The 16,808-nt window shown below is 39.2% G+C and overlaps 1 protein-coding gene across 13 annotated transcripts in view; it reads right to left on the bottom strand.

Moving 5' to 3' along the window:
• Window positions 1-16,808, bottom strand: part of SLIT2 (slit guidance ligand 2) — a 329,343-nt gene that overhangs the window by 103,056 nt on the left and 209,479 nt on the right. For 9 of the 13 annotated variants that reach the window (XM_036019209.1, XM_036019239.1, XM_036019222.1 and 6 more), the window contains exons 7-10: window positions 13,700-13,771; window positions 10,990-11,153; window positions 9,891-9,902; window positions 8,842-8,980 (exon numbers count right to left, since the gene is read on the bottom strand). In XM_036019209.1, the coding sequence (XP_035875102.1) occupies window positions 8,842-8,980; window positions 9,891-9,902; window positions 10,990-11,153; window positions 13,700-13,771 (387 nt within the window). The remainder of the gene's footprint in view (window positions 1-8,841; window positions 8,981-9,890; window positions 9,903-10,989; window positions 11,154-13,699; window positions 13,772-16,808) is intronic. The other 4 variants (XM_036019216.1, XM_036019233.1, XM_028507403.2 and 1 more) reach the window with 1 other exon arrangement.

Below are 16,808 nucleotides of genomic sequence, written 5' to 3'. Positions count from 1 at the left end.
TACACATACATCATTCACATGGAGGCTGCAAAAGTATATATATGGTTGCAATTCCCGCGATCAGCACGGTTAAAGTAGAGCATTTTCTCTCGTTTGGAAAGTGTCTTAGAAACTCAAGGAAGCTCTCACAGCACCAGTGAAGTATGCGACGGGACTGACTGTATCTGTAACACGCGGCCCAGATGCTGATTATGTACGGCCATAAAGCTGCCAGCTCTCTGCAATTTCCCCATCTGCGCTTACTGTAAATGGCAAACACAGCTGCCAGGGAGCAGAACATAGAGGTAGCGGAGTGAAGGGGGTGCGTGCAATGGCTCTAGCTTCTGAATCCTGGACTGCCCCGTGCAGCCAAACATCCCCGTCCTCAGGAACGCCAGAGCGGCATTGGAAAAGGAGGAAGCAGCAGCATTTCTCTGACTTCAGGGACTCTCTTGCCTATTATATAATAATTCTAAAGTGAGGACTTCTTCTTTCTGGAGTGCTACTTCTAACATTAGTAGTAAATGCCATTGAAATCCTTCATATATCTCCACATAAAATGAACCAGAATTCTTTTAGACTGGAATATTATTTCTGTTAAGTAACTGCAATCTCCTGAACATGGTAAGTTTAATAAATATCTTCAGCAGCTGAGTGAATATGGGCCTCGAGGGGGACATACTTTGCATATACTAGCATTTTCGCCTGAGGACGATGCCCATACTCATCACCAGCCATTCATTCCTTGGCATGACTTACTCCTGAAGATTGTCCATTTCCTTCATCTCATTTTATATCTTCTGATGTCATTCTAAGGTACATTCCCCTGAGTGTGAACTCAATTGAGGTTTTCATAGTAGCATTGACTCCTTTTCCATTTGGTCTTTAAGCTTTTAGAGCAAGACAAAAATAAGTGTGTGTTCCTATCGTGCTCATGTTTCAGGCAGTGACATTTCAAGTGTTAAAATTGTCATGCGTGCATTCGTGTGGATGCCTAGTCAAATACGAAGATACACTCGATGCACACAATCACCTGGTTTAGACTGAAAGGGGAACTCAGAGGCACAGGGCTCACTGATTTCAGAGGGACAGAGGGTAGACACACAATGCCAAATAACACTGTTTTCCAATATAACTTTTCTTTCACAATCTAGGAAAGAAAAACATTTTTCTTTTGCTTGTTTTTCCTTAATATCTGAAACCTTGTGACCACTTACTGTGAGTCAGGCACTAAGCAAAGTCCCCCACTGGGTAACAATTTGAGTTTTAAAAACATTATGCAAATTATCTTTACACCTCACTTATTTGAAAGTATTACGCAAGGAGTGGGTAGCAATTTGCATTCCCCACAACTCTGCACTGAGTTATTGTCCAAGTTATCCATCATCTTTTTCCCAAAATGAAGATAACAGTGTGATTGCTAGTGGAATTTGAACTACATAAATTTTCAGCTTAATCTTTCCAGTTGATTATATAACCATAAATCTATGAATTAATTACTAAAAATGACTCATGGAAGAATGAGTAATCATTTGACTGTGCCCCAGCTGCCTTTATGTTTATGCTGCAGTCCACCCAGGCCTTCCTGTACATCTAATGGTGCCCCCTTTTTCCTGGAGAAGATTTTAGCAAAAGACCGTAACAGCACAAGGGTCACTTCTTGGAATCACCCGCCATGATGACCAGCTGCTAAGCCCGCCTTCATCATGCCTTGGAGAGACTGCTGCCATCTCATTCCTCATGATTTCCTTTTCTACAAGCCCCTCTCTGCTCCATGTCCAGTGAATTTTCTAGCTAACAAATCAAATAATGCTACTACCCTGCCCAAAACTTTTCCTTCTTCCTCCACTTTCATTCTTCAGGATTAGACTTCTGCTTTATGGTCTAGCTTTTAAAAACTATTAATTTCTCAAAGATATACTCCTCTCACTTCACTGAGATTTTGCATATGTTCTTTTTCTGTGCCTGCAAAACACATCCTTCTTCCCGACAGTTCCTTGATTCTCCCGGGTGAACCAGGGGGCTCCTCCCTCTGTGTTCCCTGTGCATATGAATTTATTCCTTATCATTTCGTCTCAAAGCATTCTATCTATGTAAAACTTCCATTCTCTGCAGTGGAAACGTTTTGAAGGCTGGAACTGTGTCCTTTCAACTATAATGCCTGGTGCAGAGCAGGCACTCAGGGGGGGATGGAAAGAGGTGAAAAAAAAATATCGAGAGTCTAGAATTTAATACAATTAAGAGTTCAAAATTCCGGAAGGGGCAAATTCAGAAATAACATGCAGAAAGGGTTAAACATGTATGGGAAGAGTGTTTGTTTAAACAGAAAAAAATAAAGAAAATGATGCATGTTTTAAAAATTATACTCAGTATCATAAATGGAGGTTGTAATTGGAGATAGCATGAAGAAATATTCCCCCTTTCGCTTCTTTACACGTCTGCATGTACGTGGCCCAGAAGAGACAAAAGGAACAAAAGTGCTCCCACACCTCGGATCCAGCTCCACCATCATGGACCCCCTTTCAGCCATTTTTAGTACTGGCAGAGTAAGAGTAGTTCAGTGAGTTTGCACAGTGAAGGGTTTCCTTCCCATTATGCTTACTTGAACAGCATGTCTGAAAAAAAAAGTATTCTAATTTCTTAGAATTTGCAATCCCTCTTAGAAAACATTGAGACACACTCAGTGTTCTCACATCATTGCCCCAACCCTTTCTCCTCCCGTAATTCCAACTTTCCCCTGCCGGTCTTCTCTCAAACAAGTCAAAGAGAGATTTGTGTGGCTCCCAGCTTCAGAGCCCTGAAAAAGGCAACCAAGAGCAAAGGCAGTAGTCGTTAAGAGCGATAGAGACATCCTAAATGGTTACAACGTATGTTCTTACTAACCATTCTCCATGATTTATGGAATTTCTCTAGAGTGGTTTGAATAGGTGATATGCCACAGGAAATCTATAAGTGGATTGAAGCAAACTAAATGTCTACTTTAGAGCAATCCATCATTGTATTTGAAACTTTATACCTCAAAACACGAGTTAAGAAATTAATTCCAAGGATTTGATACATAGAGAACCAATTTGCTGTGAACGATTTTGTTGCCGTGGGCCCCATCACACACGGGCTTGCCTCTGGTATTCCACACGCATGATAGCAAGGTTTCGACAAGCAGAGTTCAAAGCAGCAAAGTAGTAGCAACGGCTTCTTTCTTTTAAATTTAATTCCTCTTTATATTACACATTCTATTCCCCTCCCTATCTTCATTAGTCCAAATTCCTATGTCATATGAGACAGACCAAAAAAATATGGCAAAGGTATTTGGACTAAAAAAGATAGAAAAAAATATATACATGGCTTCCACTGTGAAGAATGGAAGCTTAGAGACTTTCCAGGCTGTTCCCCAACCCTCTCTGGCTGTCTCCACCACTGTCATTCTCCTACCTACACTCTGTTATGCGTTGGGGCAGACACAGCAAGGAAAGAGACACGGTCCTGCCCTCCTTAAACTTGCAGTCTAATAGAGTGGTTTGATAAGTGTCAGAAGTTCCGTGCAGACTAAATCCACGGACATATCAGAATACTGAACAGAGAGTAAGAAAGGTGGCATGTGGTAGTTCTAGATGCAAAGTCATAGGAAACAACTCTCAGGTTTGCACACATGCCTGCACCCGACTGCCCCGTCTTTCTCTATACTCCTTCTATGTTGTTCTCTTGACATGTCAGTGTCTTAGAGTTTCCCATGTCCCGTTCTTCTGACTAATCATTCAGCCTCTTGTGATTTTTTCAATTACCCTCCTTCACTCTGTCCCAATAAGCTAAGCCATGTCTACCTTCCTTGGGCAGCTAGATACAAGAAGGAACATGAACTTTGGAGTCAAGTAAATGTAATATGATGGACAGTTTAGCCACTTCACAATGGAAGAATTTTGGTTTTACAAGATTTCTTGCCCTGGCTGGCGTAGCTCAGTGGATTGAGCTCAGGCTGCGAACCAAAGCATCACAGGTTCAATTCCCAGTCAGGGCACATGCCTGGGTTGTGGGCCACGTCCCCAGTGGGAGCCACATGAGAGGCAACCACACATTGATGTTTCTCTCTCTCTCTCTTTCTCCCTCCCTTCCCCTCTCTAAAAATAAATAAATAAAGTCTTAAAAAAAGAAAGAAAAACACAACGCAAAGCTATAACCCTATGTTCTAAAAAAAAGATTTTTTAACTGTTTTGAGCCTCATCTTTTTCCTTTTTCTAGTTTTTTTATTGTTATTCAATTACAGTTGTCCTCATTTTCCCCCCAGTGCTCTACCCTGCCTTGCCGACCCCCCTCCCACATTCAATCCTCCCCCACTGTCTTTGTCCAAGGGTCAAGGGGCAAGAATAAAGAGCCTCATCTTTTTTAAAATGGCAAACAGAGGCTGCCAGCCCTTCAGGCATCTGAGGTGAGTGTCTATGGCTTCATTACAGATGAAATATGACCTTAGAGAAAGATGTTGAGAACATCTGTAAGATGACTCATTTCAGGATCGTTGTCTACGGAGGAAGGCGGCCTATCGGATACTGGGCTGGCCAGCCTAAGAAAGAGAAAAAGGATCTCTCAGACCCAGGGAGAGGGTGCAGTCTAAGCCAGCATGAGACACATTCCATTCATTAAATTTCTCTTATGATTTCCTGGCTGGCGTAGCTCAGTGGATTGAGTGAGGTCTGCGATCCAAAGTATTACAGGTTCGATTCCCAGCCAGGGCACATCCCTGGGTTGCGGGCCATGGCCCCCAGCAACTGCACATTGATGTTTCTCTCTCTCTCTCTTTCTCCATCTCTTCCTTCTCCAAAAATAATAAATAAATCTTTAAAAAATGTCTCTTATGATTTTATGTTTAAAAAGTACTATTGTCTTTTCTACAGAAATGCACACACACCCACATATGTAATAATTAGGTGCAGGCAGAGTCTGATTTGGAACCTACAAATGGGAGGACAGATCTTGGGTCATGGTAAAAACCATCGGTGACAAGGCTTCTTGGAGAACACCACCGACTTTTAGATAGCTACGCCTCTGCACTGGACTTCCCAAATATGCAGGCAAAGGTCAGTGAGCAGATCAAAGGATGCCGTGTGTGTAGAACATCCAACGCTGCAGGTGTTGGGTAGGTGTGAGCTCCTTCTATTCTTCCTTCTCCAATTCTGACTTTGAAAGACTGTCTCCCTTCTATATCTTAATGAATAATTATTTAAGCAAATACCAGAAGTGTACAATGATAGACACAACCACAAAACAGAAAAAAAAAGGATGAGTCAAGGTTGGATTGGCAATTGATTACTCTAGCACAGAGCACAAACATACTTTGTTTTGGTCAGAATTGTATTATGAGATAGTTTCAGGAATAAGGACATACGACACAGAGTAGGAAATCAAGTCAACATTATTGAAATTAATATCTAATAATGTCCAATAAAGAAACCTTAGCCCTGGCTGGCGTAGCTCAGTGGATTGAGCGCAGGCTGGGAACCAAAGTGTCCCAGGTTCGATTCCCAGCCAGGGTACATTCCTGGGTTGCAGGCCATAACCCCCAGCAACCGCACATTGATGTTTCTCTCTCTCTCTCTCCCTCTCTCTCTCTCTCCCCTCCCTTCCCTCTCTAAAAATAAATAAATAAAATCTTTAAAAAAAAGAAATCCTACTAGTAATTTATGGCAAAATCCAGATTAAAATCATTTGAAAAATATGAGTTTATAATTTTTGGTTCATCAGATATTAAAATCTGGATCTATCAAAATTTTTAGAAGATGTTACATAGCTTTATTTCCACGTTTTATGAATTTTACTGATGCATTTTATTCTAATAAAAAATAAGTGTAATAAAAGAAATAGATTAGTAAACTGGTAAATTATGCCAATACAACCAATGGTAATGGGGGTATTTTGTTGGAGCTGAAGATCAATGTGACTTATTACCAGATGCTCCACTGATAAAGCTGATAATGTAATAATCAGAGAAATAAAATTCACCTAGAGCTAAACAGATATTTTCATTTCAATTCATGAATTTAATTTATTCTAGCTGTACTGCATACACCACCTCCTCAATATAGGCAAAAATCAATGGGACATATTATTTTGTATAACTTTTATGTTACTAAATTCTACCATCATACAAAATCTATAGAGCGTGCAAAAGAGAAGAAAAGCTCTATTGTAAAAAGTAAAATAGACCACATGAGATAAACCACTTTAAATCTCTCATATTACCTCCAGTCTTTCACATTACTCACAGTCTGTTTTTTTTCGGTACCTCCAAGTCTTTCTTGGTACATCGGCATTTCAGAAGCATTGCTTACCACCACCTTCCTTCCCAGTTTCGGTCCTGCCCCTCAGCTTCTTACATACAACAATACAACCATCATCTCCCAATCCCTCATACTTGAAACTCTGGCATCACTTTTGGTTCATTTTTCTCCATTATTCCCTCATCACATCAAATTTCAAATCCCATTAATTCTGCTTCCACATCATCCTTCCGACAGTTACTTATTAGCTCCTGCTCTCCTGACATCTCCTCTCGATCAACATAATAGCCTCCTAAGAGGCCTCAGGCCTGGTATTCTTTCCTCTTGCCATCCACTGGTGTATAGCTGTCAGATTAATTATTGAAGATTATATTAAAACTCCCATATTCAAATGCAGTCCAAATAAAGACAAAGATCCCTATACTACCAAAGGCCCTACATGAATTACTTCCAACCACCCTTTCCAATTTTACTTTCCTGCACTCTCTCAGGATGCCAATACCAAAGTGAGTTTCTTAGTGTTCTGTATCACCATTCTTACTGCCTTTGCTTATGAAGTTTTATTAACATTGAAAGTCTTTTTTTCTCATCTCTGCACTTCTATATACCACCTATTCTTCAAGGCCTATGTCATAAATTCCCTTCCACATGAAGGCTTCAATGGTCAAGGTACCATTAATTGAATGATTACTATACGCTAAGCACATTAAGCTCTACATGGGTTCATGCCTCCATTTCAAACTAACGATAGCCCTTACTTTTGTTTGTGGAGACAGCCTCATAGACGAGAATTGACTTGCCCACGGTCTCACAGAGTCAGCAGTAGGCAGACCTGTGGTTCCAACTAAAACTCTCTGACCACATTAACCACGGTCCCTCGCCCTCCACTTCATGCCCTCAGGAATAAATACCTTTAGTTCGTGCTGGTGCCTGGATACATGAATACAGTATTCCCCTATTCTGAAACTTAATATGTCTTTCCACTATCTGGTTGATCACATTACACCTTCTAAGATGAAAGTCCTTCAATACTCTATGGGGTGAAAATTACACCGAGATGTCCTTTCTCAGGTATTATTTTCCATGATGCCTCAACATGCACCTAGTACTCCGATTAGGCTCAAATGTACAATCTCTACAACTCGATACTCATGGCCACCTCTGCCTTAAGTTCCTGCTCTTTCTCTTCTATCAGCTATCACCCACCTCTTCTGAAACCATATATTCTCCTTCTTTCTGAGTTCAGCTACAATATACACACAAAGGTCTTCTATGTATGACAGTGTCCCATCAACTAACAATTTGACAAGAATAATATTATCTTGTACATATATTATTCCATGTCTGGGTCAAATCTCCATAACTTCTAGAGTCCCTACAGAGGATCCTGTCTAACACAGCAAAGCTCTGAGCACAGTTTTCAGTGTACATTAGATACTTTAAAGAGATGATAGCAGGTCTTGTGAATTAAGTTTATTCTCATATAAAGTAATTATATTCATATAATTCATATAAAGTAATTAGAGTGATTAATCGGCAAAAAAAAAGAAAAAAAAGAAGGAGTCTACTTCTGGTGGCAAGCACATAATAGAGTATACTGTTGTATTATAAAATTGTACACCTGAAATTCATATATTATTACCAATTTACCCCAGCAAGTTCAATAAAAATGAGTAATAGTTTTTAAAAATAACTTATTTTTGTGCCTACTATGTAGATTTACCCCAAGATGTTGGTCCCATTTTATTATTTCAACTGAAAGATGCCCAATGCTATTTATTTAGATAAAATTTAGAATTAGCTTCATAAACAATGATATGACTGCCTAGGTGGTTAAGAAGTGTTTCTTAGTGAATGGGTATCATCAGAGTAAAGGTCTTCTTTAACACTCACATCTCTGATGGCAACAGCAGCCCACTACATGTTTTACAGGGCCTCGTTTCATCCACGGGACATGTGCTTGGCAAGGTCAAAAGCGCACTGCGGCCATACGCAAGGTCAGTGTGAAACACTTTGTCAAGAGAATTTGACTTTGGGTGGGTTTAACACCAACTCATAGGCTACAACGATCACTAATTTAAGTGTCGTATTTTCTGACTCATATTATTACCCTTTTTTATACTTTGTGGTGGCCTACACAATGGTTCACACAAAATACCCAAACTGCATTTTAAAACGTGAGCTCTTGCAGAGGCTGAACGTGGTCTGCTCATTCTGTTTCTGTTATTGCTTACCCTCCGCTCCCGGCCTGAAACGGACTGCAGCGGACCCCCGGACCCACACGGTCAGACTGAAAGAGCTATTCTTATTTTTCCTAAATAGCCCCATAACCCTTTCCCAAGGGAAGGGCAAGTGCTATTTATCCTTAAAATGCATCTCTTTAAATTCTGCCTGTGTTTAAAAAAGACAAATCCTAGCCAGTTTAACAAGATATTTAATTAAACAGAGTAAGGGTCAATACCATTCTGAAAGGAACATTTGTCTAAGCCAATTGATCAGATTTGCCTTTGATAAACCCAGACTTCCCTAAGGAAAGTCACGGTGTGGGCCCCTGGGGAGGTGGAGGGGTAGGAGGAAATTACAGGGCACATACATTTCCGTGATGGTCTCAGGCAGATTCGTGGGAATCTCAGTGAGACCTTTCCCACGACAGTCTACGATATTGTTGCTACAGGTGCAAGCAGCTGGACAGTGCAAAACGCTGCAAGAAGGAGCCATAAATGACTGGTGACCTGAAAAAAAACAAAAACACAAACAGCAATTACATTTTCCCGCCTGAACTTCATAATTATGAAACATACAAGCTCATCTGAAATAACAAAGCAGGTCGAATACAGTACTCCGAATACCCAATTATAAAATGGCCCTATATTTCTAAAGTATATTTAAGGAAGCAGACATTTACATTTTGGGGGTCCAACACTGTGATGAGGCAAATAAGATTTTTAAAAGGAATTACAACTATGATCATTTTTTTTTAAGACTTGAAATCATTGTGAGAGACACTACATTCAGATTTGAAACTGGAATTCTACTCAATACGATTCTGAGCTCCAGAAAAGCATCGACTTCAGACTAAGCCGTGTTTCACTTAGAATAAGCTTAAACAGAGCGTGGTCTTTACTCAGCCTGTACAGCTCAACTTACTTTACCTCAAAAGTAAAAATTTCCCCCTTGGTAGACATCCCTGTTGACTTTAAATAAGTAACCACGTGGCAATAAATGTGGGAAAAAATTAGACCATGCTAAGTTTAATGTCTGCATAGTTGCAAAAATGGTCATTTCCTCTGAAGTTATTATAATAGTTTGTAACACACCATTCTGTAATTGTTGGTATGTTTCTGGCTGTGGCTTCCCATAACCTAAAATATTAGCATAAGTATTTGTTTCCTGCAGGTAACAAATTGCTCATTATTTCCTGCAGGTAACGTCATTGCTCATTATTTGGAAACACAACTATTTTGAAATGAGATTTTGCTGCTGGAAAGCTGAAGAGCAGTATCAGTGGTACTGTAGCAAACAGGCATGTGCACACAGGTGGCTGCTGGGGCGGGGGAAGGCCTCTCCCCTATGCAGGGAAGGGGCCCCTCAACGAGCCCTCAGACTTGACAAAAACAGTCTAAAAAAGAAACGTGAACTTGCCTTCTGGCTCATCTAGAAAACAGGGAGGGAAAGTGAAGAGAGAAAAACGTGGTTAGTAACAAATTGTTAGTCATTTCATTATTTAATTGTTTTTTAAAAAAAGCAATCAGGCCTATTGAGAACATTCCATGACATTACCAGAAAAATTTTTTTGAGTTATAAAAAATGCGGGAAAATACATAAAAAAGGACTAAAAGGTGACAATCCCTTAGAATCCTATACTAGCGCATCTTCTCACTCCCTTAAGAAACGGTTAACTATTTATAAGGCATTACATATACTATTAAGGTGTCTTTTACTGTATCTGGGCAGTCACTTCTAAAGCAGAACCAGCCCTATATTTATAAAGCAAATTATATGTTAATATGGATCAAAATAATATTAACATATAATTTGATAAATACAGTATACACATCTATCTATCCATGGATTGGCTCAAAATACTCCATTTTCTCATAATATTACATTTCTCTGCAGTTGTTATGAGGAAGGTAAAATGAAGTAAACATGTTTGCAATACTTAGATTGGTGCTTAAGCACATATAAAGAACTAAGTAAATGTTACCTGCTGGTATTTTAAACAGCCCATGTCTTATTTTTGTTTTCAGAATTCTGTTCCTAAGGCTAGCCATTTATCTCTTTTAAGTAGAACTGAACCCCTAGTATATATGTATACACAGAAAGCATTCTGTCACTCTACAACTATAGTGGAGTTGCTTTTTGAATTTCCCAGCAGAGATCCAGGATTAATTAATCATATTTCCAGTTGTTAACATAAAAGTAGATATAAATGATTACTTAAAGGGAAAATAATGAGTAGCAAATAGACCTAAAATCTAGGGATTTCCTATATTTCCCCTGGAGTGAAAACTGAAAAGTCTTTCATCATACCTTGGGTATAAGTAATCAGTAATTACGAACCATGCACAAATGTCTTAGAACATATTATTATCATCACTAAAACAGAGGATTTCCATAGAGTGATTAGTGCACAATTGCACGTTAGTGAGAAACACTGAACTCCTTAAAGCATGCATTTTTCACAGTCTCCTTACATACGGCATAAAGTCAAACGACATGAAGGTCCTCCCTCTCTTACCGCTGCAGGCAAATTCTCGTTTTTGGACCTCAGCGACATTGTGGCCCCTCAGGTGGGACGGGCCCATGCACTGGGTGTACAGGCCCACCCGAGGCCTTTGGCGCAGCCAGTCCGAGAGCCAGGCCAGGTGGCAGTCACAGTACAGGTTGTTGGAATGCAGGCGACTAAACGAAAGGCAAGAAGTGTAAAGCAAAAAAAACACAGAAATAGATATTTCAAAACCTGGGAAATTCTTGAGCAATAATAAGAAGCTTTATTTCTTAACATATGATCACATACCACGCAGCAAATTTCATGGCATCATTTATCTAAAAATTAAACAGGTTTACGAGCACAGAATCAAGTCTCTAGTCTTTTATCTGCGAGCTGAGTGAATACACAGAACCTGCAAAAGGGCTGTGAAAATGTTCTGGCTATGTTCATCCAAAAGGGTGAAGGAAAACGGGAAGTTCGAGGCAATTTGCTCTGCAGTCCAGACATACTGACAGCCAGTAGGGGTTGGGGAACGGGAGGTAAAACATGGAATAGGGCTAGGAGGCCTGTTAATAAAAGTCAGTTGTACTCCTGGTTTGAATTATTAGTTACTCCTCTCATTATGAGCCTCTGCGGAGAATGCTCGCAAAATCTTTTCAGAGAGGGTCACTTTCATTTTTTCCTCAACAAGATAATAATAACTCAGTGTAAAACACTTCTTTCAGATCCCTATTCTGATTTCCTTCTTTTTGTGTAATATCACAAAAAGGGATCTCCGGCTCTCGGCTCTTGGGGACCTATCCTCAAAGAGTGGAAACTGGAATTAAAAGACATAAATGGCCAGGAGTGGAGGAATGAAGTGGGCCCCCTCTCTGTTGGCAGGGATCCACCCCAGATCGTGGAACCCATCCAAGTGGCAAATAGCACTCCTCCATTAATAAAACATCAGACAAATGTATCCACTAAATTAGGCAAATGACTTCAAACTGGCTTTTATGTTTTCTCAAACTAAAGAAAAGGACATCCAAAGCTATAAATCAAAGCCTCATTCCCAGAATCACCTATGACATAGTAATACCATTTTAGCCCTTTTTAGCTGATGTGCTCAATTCTAACCCAATAACAGTAATGGATATTAAAACAGGGAACTCAGTCCAGAAAGATAATTGTACCATAAAAATGGAATTCTGAAGTAGCAGTGATAATGTAGAATGATGACACAACCAAAGCAAGGGAATTTAAAGTTAGGTAACTCTATGGCATTCTCCTTGAGGCTGCAGCTATGGAACAGTCTTGCATCAAAACTAGGTGGTAAGACACAGAACAAAAAGCTATGTTTTGGGAAAGCTGGGAGACCTCCGGCTCAGTGTGCATGGTGGACAGAGGGGCAATCTTTGGAAGCCACAAAGCACATTCCCCGATCTTGTTCCCTAAATATTTCCATCTGAACCAAGCACGTCACCGTGACTCAGTGACATGCGCATCAGCGATATCAGAAAAGAAAAATGGAAAAACCCTTTAGTACGAGAAACGGTGGTGGATTTCCATGAGAGAATAAGGCACACTATCAAAAATGCAGATGATAAATGATTTTACAGTCTTAGTGGCTTTATGTTGCAAAGAATGAAAGTTTGATCGATTTTTTAAAAAAATCAACTACATTTGATGAGAAACCAATTTCATTAAATATAGTTTGAGTGAACTGAGCTCTTAATTTGGTCAGATTATCCAATCTGATAGCCCCCAAGAAAACAAAATTTAGTTATGTCTGCATACTTTTAGAATTATTTTATTTTACTAAATCATATTCCAAGAAAATTATCATGATGGATTATTGCATACAGAGCTACATGTGATGGAAAAATGACATTAAGATTTGTATCGCCTAATTATTAATATCCAGCAATTGAATAGATTTTTATTAAAGAGAGAAAAGAATGTAATATATCTAGTTATCAGCTGTTATGAAATAAAAAATATTTTGAAAACCCAATGAATATATGCATCCTACTTAAAAACATACTTTTTCAAGAAGTACAGTGCTTTGGTTACGTTTCTCACTATTTCTCACACACTGTATGTAATACAGTTTTTTAGGTCAAGCTAATTCTGAAACTGAGTTCAAATGAGATTTATCTCTGAAAATGCTTTCAATAAATATCCCCACCCAGGGCTTTAATGATGAATTTTTTCTCCATGAGAAAAAACATATAGCCGTAGAAAATATTTTATTGGAGAGCCATTTTATTCACCTAAAATATTTTAATGTCCATCTGCAACCCTGAAAAGGTATTTTTAAATAGAAACGCTGACACAACCTTAATTACAGAAACACTAGAAGGTGACGCTGTAATTTTATGTTACAAAGAACGCCGGAGAGCTAGTTTAGCTTTATTAGAGCTGCTTGACATACAGTAATAAAATCATAAAGATTTACCATTTATCATTTCTGACAGCCCATCACGGGGCCTCCCATTTCTTAATGAAATCTGACCTCCACGACGGCTCGCAGTAAACTTTCCTCCCCCAAACTTCCCGGAACACATAACACTTAGAAGACAGCTTTCGAGTTTTCAGAATAATTTACTCAAACACCATCTTCAGAACTTCAGTAAATCTGGTGTTTCCCTTGTCTACACCATAATGAATGATCTGTCCTTTGCTTACTAAAAATAGTACTTAAGGGAAATGCTTCATTGATTAGATTGACCTTTATATATATATTGTGGCTACTTACAAAGTCCTAAGTTTAGGCATATGGTTGAAACTTGCCACAGAAAGTCTGGTAATGTTGTTATTGTTGAGAGTGCTGTAGAATTAAAAAAAAACAGTTAAAAAATGTTAGATATGGAATATATTAATCATTGTATATGTGAATATAAAGAAAGCATCGAGTGAATATGTTTATACCAATAGTTGTTTTAATTACCTGGTAGAGATGGCATAGAGAACAAGATGATTAATAGGTTTTATACTTGAATATATCACTATGCATTCAGCTTTATCAAATATTTACTACAAATTTATGGCCTCGGCTATAGCATCATTACTATTTGCATGTTGCTTGATGCACCGTGAACATGCATGCATGTGTGTTTATATGATAAATGAGCATAAGACAGTCACAGTGGAAACAGTAAGGAGTCACACATCCACGGAGAGGTATCATGTGTAATTAGCGTCTATGAGTAAATGAACACATTTGAAAGCTCCACTGACATCTCATAGCAATAGCACAGCATCACTTCTCTCAGGTCCTGAGACATAGTCCTGCTAATTAGTATTTCCTGTAGACATTAGCCATTGTTGAAATTCAGTAGTAAGAACAGTATCTATATTTGGTGCTTGCCTTGGGTGGGCATGGAGTGACATTCTGTAGCAGTATATTAAAAGTTTACCATATCCTAAGTGTTTATGTGCAGCCTCACATACTGCCCCTTTTTTAAGAGCTATGTGGTGCTGATCATGGTTTCGTGAAGCTAGAATAAGTCCGAGGCGGTCAGCGGGGATGTGCTGAAAGTAAGTATGATTCTTGCTTGGTCCAAACTTTTCCTCCTTTTCCCCTAACAAGCATTGTTGTGTTATTACCATTTCTAGTGCTACCTCTCTAAACATTCATTCATCTGATATTTCCTGAATGGCTCTTATTTTTATGGCAACGCAAAATATAAAAAAATACATCCGGCATATAACTTACATGAGCATAGCGAACAGTCCAACTGGTGAGATGAATTACTCAAGTTACAAAAACTCAGAGCTAATGAGAATAAGAAGAGAATGTTTTTTTTTCCCTTTGGAGACATCTGGTTGCAAGAAGAAAATGCAAAGATCGTTATCCCGAGGTTGTGTGAGTGTGGTGTGGAGGCAGAACCTGGTTCTAGCAGACAGAAGATACAGCAGCCTGTTGACTAAGCTGCGCAAGGTGCTGAAGGAGGCAGAAAACACGGGATCAACAGTTCGGGTCGATACCCTGGGTGTTGGAGAAGGGCTTGAATCAGAAGTCGCAAATTCTCTTGCCTACAGGGGCCAGGCGGGGAACCTACATTAGAGGAGCAGGCTGGATGTACCAGAATAAAGTGGGGAAGAGAGACGGGGAAGAGCAGCAGACAGCGGGGAATGGGAGAACCCTGTGAAGCTGGCTCTTCTTTGCTGTAGTGTCAATCAATACTCAGTGCCAAGGAACTATGGCGCTGCTGTCATGGAAGGCTGCCAAACCCTCCGATTTTCTCAAGAGAAGCTCGAGTTGGAAATTTTGAGATCAATCCTCCCAATTTTTAATTTTTAAATACTGGCAACCAACTCCAATATTTCAGAGTCTGTGGACCAAGTCCGTTTGGGCTAAGCAATTAGCCCATTTGGAAGGCCAAGTTAGGCCAGCCGGTGGCTGCAGTTGTTAAGGGTGGGATGCGGGGTGGTTGGGGTCGAGAGATCCACCGAAACTCCTTGGTAAAGTGGGGCACTCGGGCTACGTATCAGGAACGCCCACCGACTCTCTTTACTCTCCTGTGTCGCAGTGTATTGAATGATGTGAGAACTAATCCAAGTGATCTGAATGAAGTCACATGGAAAAAAAGGCCACTTTATGAAGGATCTGTAAAGCTCCGCGGTGGACGGCTCCTTGTTGTCTAAGTGCCTGTAGCATTTTCCGTGCACACAAGTGGAATGAGATTTTTTTCCCCCAAATGCCATTAAAACATATCCTGACGTTTGCACTAAAAGGTTTCGCTTCTCAAAGGGATTCGCTTTCCCGTGACCCCTTTACCCACCCTAAAAATTTATGCTGACTTTATAGAGCAAAAATCTGCAGAGGACACGGCATACTAAAATGTGACTTTGAGGGTAATACATATTTAAAGTAACTCAATGCAGCAGATACACATTCATTTGGAACTGTAATTCTTCAGATTCCACACAAAAAAGAATTTCACTTAATGCTGAAGCTGGTAGCTATCAATCTGAAGTCTTCTCCCAAATGTCAGTTTGCTTAATGCAAATGAAGACAAAAATTACCTTAGTATTTTTTTATAGCCTAGACATTTTTTTTCACGGAGGAATAAAGTAATTTAACAAGATTCGTTCAATATATTAAATCAGATTTTTTTCTTTTTTATTGATGTCGGCAAAGCAATATTGATACTGATACATGGAACCAATGAAATTTTACTTAAAAATTAACAATAAATATGTGTTGCTTAAGTATGATGACATGTTCACATTAAGGTCATGAAAAAGTCTATTTCTGTGTGCAATGGCAAGATTTTTCTCTTTGTAATGAGAACGTATTCTTGTACATAGGACACCTTGGTATGTAAATGTAAAACGTTAGCCTTGCTAATTACGTAGGCCCTCTTGGACTTAGATTTTGACTTATTTATTTTTTTTTTACTCCCTTAGCGCCAGGCATAGGATCTGGTGTGATATTTAATGGATATGAACCACCATGTTTCAATTGAATTAAATTGTGTGCATTCTATAGAGAAGAAAAAATAAACTATCTAAAACTAGTAGCTCAAGGGATATATTTTATTTCTGATTCTAGCAGAAAACAAAAAAAGAGAAAACATGGATCTAGATTTAATTTCCAATGTCATTTTTGACATGGTATCTTCATATTCAGAAAAAAGTTAAGTTCTAAATCCTACCAACCAGAATTCCCCAACAAGGCCACAAACATATGAAGTGATAAATTGCCTGCTTGCTTTCACCTACCTCAACTTTACCTTCTTGAACTTTCTTTGCTCTACCCCATATGTATCCTGATCTAACAAGTTTTCATCAGTGCCCCTGGATCATTACTCTCATCTTTTGTTTGGCCTCAGTATATACATACATTCGTAAATGGTTCA

Source organism: Phyllostomus discolor, chromosome 1, assembly GCF_004126475.2.
Source record: "Phyllostomus discolor isolate MPI-MPIP mPhyDis1 chromosome 1, mPhyDis1.pri.v3, whole genome shotgun sequence".
Taxonomy (NCBI): Eukaryota; Metazoa; Chordata; class Mammalia; order Chiroptera; family Phyllostomidae; genus Phyllostomus; species Phyllostomus discolor.
This window is presented reverse-complemented; position numbering and strand designations above follow the sequence as displayed.